The sequence below is a fragment of the Humulus lupulus genome, chromosome 7 (assembly GCF_963169125.1).
Source record: "Humulus lupulus chromosome 7, drHumLupu1.1, whole genome shotgun sequence".
Lineage (NCBI taxonomy): Eukaryota > Viridiplantae > Streptophyta > Magnoliopsida > Rosales > Cannabaceae > Humulus > Humulus lupulus.
The window spans coordinates 140,022,102-140,031,304 of record NC_084799.1 but is presented as its reverse complement, the minus strand read 5'-3'; the positions used below and the strand labels follow the sequence as shown (position 1 = coordinate 140,031,304).

Below are 9,203 nucleotides of genomic sequence, written 5' to 3'. Positions count from 1 at the left end.
GATGAACTAAGAAAAATGGTAAAAATTGGGAAAAACTTAGCGGAAGAAGTCAAATTTGAACTTATAAGTTTTTTAAGAAATAACTAAGACGTGCTTGCCTGATCACATAAGGAAATGGTGGGCATCAGCCCTACTGTGATCACCCATGCCTTAAACATTAACAAAGATAACTTCAATCCTATATAGCCGAAAAAAAAGGCTGCTTGACAAAGAAAGGTCTTCGACCTTAAAAGAAGAAGTCGAAAGGCTAAAAGAGAATGGGTTTATAAGAGAAGCTTTCTACCTTGAGTGGGTTGCAAACCATGTTCTAGTGCCAAAGCCCAATGGAAAATGGAGGACTTGCATTGACTTCACATATTTAAACAAAGCATGCCCCAAGGACTGCTTTCCTTTATCAAGAATCAACTAGTTAGTCGATGCTACCGTAGGGCATGAGGTCCTTACATTTATGCATGCCTACTCATGGTACAATCAAATCAGCATGCACCCTCCCAATGAGGAGCATACTAGCTTCAGAATAGACATGGGCTTATACTATTACAAAGTAATGAATTTTGGACTCAAAAACGTTGGCGCGACGTACTAGCAGCTAGTTAACATGATGTTCTAGCACCAGATAGGCAATAACATGGAGGAGTATGTTGATGACATGTTGGTCAAGTCAAACAAAGCTTAGGGGCACTTTCGAGATCAAGCATGATGCTTCACTATTTTGAAGCATTACAATATGAAATTTAACCCCTTAAAGTGCTCGTTTGGGGTAGGCTCGGGCAAGAGGAATATAAGCTAATCCAAAAAATATCTAAGCTTTAATTGACATGAAGTCCCCAACCAAGATAAAGGAAGTGAAAATCCTCACCTGAAGAATTGCAGCTCTTAGCAGATTCATCTCGAGTCAACAAATAAATGTGTTCCATTCTTCAACCTGCTAAGAGTAAATAGTAAGTCAGAATGGACAGAGAGAAGGTTTTCCAAGCACTAAAAGAGCACATGGTGCAGCCACCAGTCTTGTCGAAGCTAATTGATGGGGAAAATTTTTATTTGTATCTAGCAGTCACTGAACATGCTATTAGTCCAACATTTATCAGGGAGGCATAAAAATCTCAGCATCCAATGTATTACATTAGCAAGTGGTTGATAAAGGCAGAAACAAGATACCCCTTGATCAAAAAATTGGTATGATGTCTACTACTTGCAGCAAGAAAATTAAGGTCATATTTCCAAGCTCATCCGTTCACAGTCCTAACTGATCAACCTCTCAGGCATGTGTTACAAAATCCTGAGACATCAAATCGACTGCTTAAATGGGCAATAGAGCTTGGGCAGTATGAAATCTCCTACCAACCACAAACTGTTATCAAAGGACAAGCACTAGCAGACTTCATTGCTGAATGCACAGGAGTATCAGAAGAAAACGAGCAAAGGGTAGCACCAGAAGAAAATGAAGAAACTTAGCCAACAATGAAGTTGTATGTAGATGGGTCCTCAAATGAATACAACTCTGGAGTTGGGATAATTGTAGCTACACCTGAGGGGCATTGCATTCATTGTGCATTACTGTTTGTATTCAATGCCTCAAACAATGAAGTGAAATATGAGGCCTTGCTCGCGCGGATTGCGACGTGCTAAAGACGTTAAAGCCCTATCAGTAGACATTTATAGTGATTCACAGCTAGTCATAAACCAAATACTAGGGGAATACCAAGCTCAAGGCATAAAGATGGCTCCTATCTAAGCAAAGCTATAGACCTTCTGGCACAATTCAAGAAATATACCATATAGAAAGTACCACACAATCAGAATTCAAATGCAAACGCCTTAGCCAAACTAGCAAGGTCCAAAGATGCAGATACTTTAAACATTATACCAGTTGAGCACCTTGCCCAACCAAGTATTAATGAAGCAGGGACAGCGCTGCTGCTTGACAACTCCCCATCCTGGATGACTCCAAATGTTATTTATCTGGAGCACAAGACTTTTCCCTAAGACAGAAACGAAGCTCGAAAGATAACAAGGAACGTTGCTAGATATGTAATCATTGATGGGGTGATGTATAGATGGGGGTACTCAATGCATCTACTTTGGTGTGTCACTAGAACAGAAGCAAAGCTGCTAATGATTAACGTACATAAAGGATTATGTTGCAATCACGCATGGTGGAAAAGTCTAGCAAAGAAGATATTGAGACAATTGTATTTTTGGCCAACAATTAATGAAGATGCAATGGAGTATGTGCGAAAATATGTCAAAGTTTCTCTAAGATACCTCGAGCACCTCCTAATGAGCTCAAACAAATGCAAATTCCATGGCCCTTTGTTGTATGGGGAATAGATCTGATTAGACAACTACCTACAGGAAAAGAAGGAGTCAAGTTTGCATTAATTGTAGTGGGGGACTTAAGACTTTCCACTATTTTTGGAGGTGTGGTGTGGTCAACCACCGAGGTTGCAAGAGAATTGCTAACTAGAGGAGGCTAGTTGGCTGGTGGAGTCTTATTGGCAGGTGACGTTCGATCAGATGGAGAAGTCTGCTCAGGAGGAGTCTGGCTTGGTGCAGCTAGAGAATTTGAGACAGAAGAGTCTCCCCTCAAGCCGGCACCAGTAGAATCTTTCCTTTTAGCTGCCTTCTTGATCGAAGCAGGTGTTGAGGTGTATAGAAAAAGAATATCTACTTCTGACATCGTTGTAGTCAGGAGCAAACATGTTGAAATTCTTCAGAGAATGTAAAGAGGAACGAGTAGTACACTTATCAAATAGATAGTTTTTATATCTATATTATTACTCAAAAAATATAATCACATAGCTTATGTCTATGTTCAACTACAAAAGAATTAAGGTGTTTGTATTATGTGGGAGGTCTGTTAGGAACTGTTCCTAGTGTGCAGCGAAAATTGTGGTAATGGTATACAACAAAAAATTTCATATAAAAAATTTTATAGGAGGAACTTTTAATATGAAATATGTTAATCAATATATATAATATGTATATGAAAAATAATTCAAAATGATTTACCTCTTGAAGCCTATCAAGAATCCTTGAATATTTTCGTATATATTTCGATCTTCCTATCCTCTCTAGAGTACTCGCACCTAGATCTTCCAAGACGTTCTCTACACCTCAAGATGTGGGTGGGCACATACAGAACAAGGATCAATTTTGTGAATCAAAAGTATTCTCAACTCATAAGACTTTTGATTATAGGCTAGAGAGAAAAGATTTTTGTTTTGTAAAAGAGATGGTAATTTTTCTTCTCTGTAAAAACTTGTTAAGACTTGTTGTTTCTATTTTCTATCATATAGAATATATAGTCATTATTACCATAATAATAATAATAATAAAATCAATCATCTTTCATAATAATAATAATAACGATAATAGACAAAAATTTAACATTCCATTTTAAAACCCATTTTAAAAGTATTTTATTAATTAATTCAAAAATAAAAATAAAAAAATCAATATCTAATAAAATCATATGTGCCACACGCATAGAGCAGTCCAAGCCCTATGCGTGTGGCCTATCCCTGAAAAATGGGATTTGGATTTTTTTCATGTGTTTTTATTTTAATTAATTAATAATCAGATATCCAAATAAGGTATCATCTTTTTGAGGAAAAGATAACAACTTAAATTTCAAATTTTGAATTTTCATTATCATCTTATTATTAAATAAATAAATATAATGATCAAAACTAATTTTGACTCTCCATAGTTATTTATTCACACTTAAATAAAATAAGTGATTAAAATTAATTTATTCTATTTCTACACAATTTCAAAAATTGCACAAATGCAATAATAAATTGTGCAACTTCAACTATCCCATAATTTCACACTTATCCTGAAGAATAAATATTCTCTCAAATAGCCCATTCACAGTTTAACCCTTGTATCAACTCTTACCTTGATTAGTGTTGATAGAGCTGCCACGAGGACCTATGGACCAATAATTCCAAGCTCCAATAAACAAAAGATTATTAACCAAAACTCTTTGATTCAATAATCATATTTATTAATCTCATGATTATTCCACTATAAATATGAGATTGAACTCTTGAGAATTAAAGATATATATTTACTGAGTACTTTAATGTAACCATAAAGTTTCCATTGATATAATCATTTCATATAAATTAGTCCTCTATGGATGGTTCATAATTTTTTTTTGATCAAGAAGGAAATGAACTTCATTAAACAACCAACCAATACAACCCGACTGAAACTATACAACCAAAAGGAACACTAGCTCTCCACCCAACCTAATTACATATTAAGTTTGTCTATAAATCTTTGTTCCTGTAAGGTCATCTTCCTATTCTTTACAATGAATAACCTTAATGAACTGTACTCTTTACATCATTAACTATACAATCAGCAGTCCAAGAATAACCATCAAAAATGCATCTATTTCAGTTCCTCTGGAGATTATAAACAACAGCAGCAAGAATCATATAGGTGATAGAAGGTATGATCCCTGTTCTTCTACTAGCAAGCCAATTAGTCCACCCAGTAAACTCAAAAGGCCAAGCTCAAAACCCCATCCAATTGAATATTAAATTTGTCACCTTCTGGGAAAGATAACACTCAAAGAAGAGATGAGTGTGACTAATTAGTCTTAGCGATAGAGACCACAAACAGGACATAATATTGAATCCAGTGAGATACAAAACCTGATCATGAGATCTCTAGTAAGTAGGTGAGCGTTCACAACTTGCCAAAGTAAAAATCTGTGCTTAAGGAGAGACATCTTGCACCAAACTACTTGTTGATAATCAACCTGTTGTTGGCAAAGAGAATTGCTATAGAGTTTAGAAGCTCTAAACGTCCTTGTTAAACCAGCTGCACTCACTTCAAATTGGCTAAATTTTCCCCTCAAGTGACCAATTTTTCTCCAATACCAACTCGAATCTGATTTCAGCTTGTAATCCCAAAAGTTGGAGTCTTTTAAATAAACAGAGTTAATCCACTTGACCCATAGCAGATCATGCTTCTCTGAAATGGCCCAAATATATTTCGCTAAAATAACACGATTCCAATTGGAACCATCCTTGAAACCGAGACCACCATAAGCCTTAGGGAGACAAACTTTCTTCCAAGAGGCTATGTGAATCTTACTTCTATTACCATTGAGACCCCAAAGAAAGCCACGACAAAGCTTCTCAACTTCCTTAACAACACTTTGGGGAAGAACAAATATGATCATCCAGTAATTTCAAAGACCAAACAACACTGAATGAATAAGTTGAATTATGCCCACAAAAGAGAGATGCCTACTCGCCCAGGTATGTAACCTCAGTTTGATCTTTTGGATAATAATGCCACAATCCTCAGGTTTCCACTTAGTAGGCTGCATAGGAACTCCCAAGTATTTGAGAGGAAATGACCCTTCACTAAGTTGAATCTCATGAGCTATGGTCTTTCTATCCACTGTAGTCACTCCCCCAAAATAAATGTGAGAGTTGCTAGTATTAACATGGAGCCCTGTAGTTGAGCTAAACTCCTCTAGAGCTACTTTAAGCACCCTAACAGTAGATTGAGTCCCTTTGAAAAATAAAATCAAGTCATCCGCAAAGCACAGACTTAGAAGTTTAAGGCTTTGCCACATAGGGTGATATCTAAATGTAGACCTTTGAGCTACCAGTTGAAGTCTCCGAGTAAGATACCCCATTATTAGTACAAATATAAGAGGAGAGATAGGATCTCCTTGTCGCTTCCCTTTCTCACCTTTAAAGCTACCTTGAACTCGTCCATTCATAAGCAAGGAGTAAGTTGTGTTTTTTAGACAGGTCATAATCCAACCTATAAACCTCATAGGGAAACATAAGGACTTCAATAGTTCTTCAAGGAACCACCAATCAACAGTGTCATAAGCTTTGCTTAGGTCAATCTTGATGGCACATCTAGGAGAGGTAGTTTTCTTTCCATAATTCTTGATTAAATCTTGGAATATCAAGATATTATGAGCAATCGATCTACCCTGAATAAAGGCACCTTGGTTTTGTTGAACTAAACTAGGAAGGTCCTTGTCCAAACGGGAACACAAAAGCTTAGAAATACACTTGTATATTATGGAACAACAAGCAATAGGCCTGTAGTCTACTGCCCGAGCAGGGTTATCTGTTTTAGGGACCAATGAAATGGTTGTATTATGAAGCTCGGATGGAAATTGCCCCGTTTCATTGAAATGACCAACTGCTCTACATATATCTCCTCCAATGTCCAACCATAAAACCTTGAAGAAAGCATAACCAAACCCATCAGGTCCCAGAGACTTGTTGATGGGAATACTAAAAAATGCAGTTTTGATTTCCTCATAAGAGAACGGTTTCAAGAGAGAAAGCTGTTGATCAACCGAGAGTTTGTTACCCGTCTCAATACACTGTAAGTTGATCTGTGTAGTGGTGGAGCTGGGGATACCCATAAAACTTCTAAAGTGATACAAGAAATGAGCCACAACATTAGGAAAAAATAATTTATTTATTTACCTTGCTCATTTAGATAAGTGGCTATTCTATTCTCTTCTTTACGCTTTTTCAAGCAAGCATGAAAATATGAGGTGTTCGAATCTCCCTTCCTTAACCAAGTAATTTTACTTCTTTGAGCCAAAAAATTGTGATACATTTGCTCCTGAACATTGAAAGCTACAACAGCAGCCGCTTCAATCTCTTGGAAAACAGAGTCCCTGGGATGTTTCTGAGCTTGGAGTTGAGCTTCCTGGTAACGATCCTTAGCTTTCTGATAGTTCACACCTATATCCCCAATATTATCCCTGTTAAACTTCTTCAAGCTGTGTTTAAGTCTCATGGTCTTCAAGTAAATAGCCTTCAAACCAGTACCATTAATCGGCTTCCTCCAGCTGTCTAGCACCACCTTTTTTAATTCTTTATGATCTGTCCAAAAATTGTAGAATCGAAACAGTTTAATACCCATATTCTCAAAAGATGTGGAAGAAATAATACAAGAACAATGGTGTAGAGTCCCAGAACTTAGTAGTAGTAGTAGTAGTAGTAGTAGTAGTAGTAGTAGTAGTAGTAGTAGTGGTAGTAGTAGTAGTAGTGGTAGTAGTGGCAGGAGCAGCAGGAGCAGCAGCAGCAGCAGGAGCAGCAGCAGCAGCAGCAGCAGCAGCAGGAGCAGCAGCAGCAGCAGCAGCAGCAGCAGGAGCAGCAGCAGCAGCAGCAGCAGCAGCAGGAGCAGCAGCAGCAGCAGCAGCAGCAGCAGCAGGAGCAGCAGCAGCAGCAGCAGCAGCAGCAGCAGGAGCAGCAGCAGCAGCAGCAGTAGGAGTAGTAGTAGCAGCAGCAGTAGCAGCAGCAGTAGTAGTAGTAGTAGTAGTAGTAGTAGCAGCAGCAGCAGTAGCAGCAGCAGCAGTACCAGCAGCAGTAGCAGTAGTAGTAGTAGTAGTAGGCAGTAGTAGTAGTAGTAGTAGGCAGTAGTAGTAGTAGTAGGCAGTAGTAGTAGTAGTAGGCAGTAGTAGTAGTAGTAGTAGTAGTAGTAGTAGTAGTAGTAGTAGTAGTAGTAGGCAGTAGTAGTAGTAGTAGGCAGTAGTAGTAGTAGTAAGCAGTAGTAGTAGTAGTAGTAGTAGGCAGTAGTAGTAGTAGTAGTTGAACACTCGTAGCAACACTTATAGATTTCATAAGTTTAACCTATAGTTTAAGAATATTAATTATAACATAAGGTTTGATTAATATAGCTGATGATAAAGATGTTATCTATTATTCTATAAGGTTTAAATAGAATTAATAAGATCATGACACTTGTCGTGTGCATGTTTATTTAAGGATTTAATTATAGTTTAAATAAAAGAAAGTTTAAGAAAGTTCTAGAATCTTCCAAGACCATTAGGAGCATGACATTTGTCACAATCTTGTTTATTTGTGGATTAGGTTGTTATTTAGATAATTAAATAGATTTTCCATAACTTTAGGGTACTGTAACGTCCGACCTATTTTTGACCCAGTTATGTTATTAATTTCGAAATATAGTATTTCTAGAAAGTTGTAGAAAATTGAATTAGCTTTCTAACAGTATAAATATGGTCTAAATTGGAATCCTACAGCTCCAATTATATTGATTTTACTACATGTGGTTAAGCCCTGCCATAAACTCTTTCGCTCCTCCACTGTATTAAGCCCATACACAAATGTAGCACAGAAAGCATGTCTCTGACCAGCCATTTTAAAAAACAGTGAACGTACTGATTGGTCTCCTCTATAACAATAACCCTCACAAAGATCTTTCTCCAAATGATCAATATTCTTCCTTCAGTAACAGGACTGGAATAAAAATCCCAGTTAGTAAGTTTATGAGTCATCAGCTCAGTGACTTTATTCCCCCTCATTTTTGTTTCCAACAGAGCACCAACACCCACTTTATTACTTCTACAAATATCTAAAACAGTAGCCTGTTTATTAGTACCATTCAACCCCCTCACATTCCAACTTAAAATGTTGCAATTATCCATAAGAAGAGTTGGTAGAAATATTACCTCCTGTCTCACCCTCCACTTGCCCTTGAAGAACTTCAAATGTATTTTTGTTGTTCTGTCCTTGTCCATTCTGAACCTTGGCAGCCGAAATGTTATCAATATCAGTTTGTCCCAGTTTGGAATGAAGAACCACTTTCTTTGGGGTTTGCCAAGTATCTCCACTGATTTTTTTTCCATCAAAAGCATTAGTGGCGCTAATAGATCCCTTAATCAAATCAGGAGCATCAACCGTGAGTTGGTTTCCCTTGTCACTCCCCTCCTCAGTAGTAATTTTGTGCTGAACTTCCTTCTTGACCCACTGAGTCTTCATCCCCTTCCTACAGTCTGCCATGGGATGACCATATCCAGAGCAAGTCTTGCACTTAATAGGAAGTCATTCATAATCCACCCTCTGTTCAATAAGCTGACCAATATCATTAAGGTATTGTATAATCCGAGGAGAATTATCTGTTATATTCATCTCCACAAGAACCCTAGCAAATTGAACTCTAGATCGCTCTCGAGTAAATTTGTCCACCATAATCGGTTTTCTTATCATGCTCACAAGAGCACTAATGCATTTTCTTCCCCAATACTGAAGGCCTAAATCATATACTCGAATCCACAGAGGTACTGATCAGATTAGTCTAACCGCATTGAGATCTGTAGTCCAAGGAAGGATGATAACTGATTTCCAGTCAAACAGAAGCATTCCATTTTCAAGCACATGATCTCGAGTGGA

At 37.5% G+C, this 9,203-nt stretch overlaps 1 protein-coding gene across 1 annotated transcript; it reads right to left on the bottom strand.

Annotated features, from left to right (window-relative positions):
• Positions 1-4,363: 4,363 nt before the first annotated feature.
• Positions 4,364-9,002, bottom strand: LOC133792235 (uncharacterized). Its single transcript, XM_062230144.1, has 7 exons — positions 8,891-9,002; positions 8,483-8,806; positions 8,182-8,385; positions 6,620-6,890; positions 5,292-6,428; positions 4,671-5,177; positions 4,364-4,418 (listed from the first exon to the last, which is right to left on the bottom strand). The coding sequence occupies exons 1-7, from the start codon at positions 9,000-9,002 to the stop codon at positions 4,364-4,366; spliced, it is 2,610 nt and encodes an 869-aa protein (XP_062086128.1).
• Between the last annotated feature and the right edge of the window lie 201 nt (positions 9,003-9,203).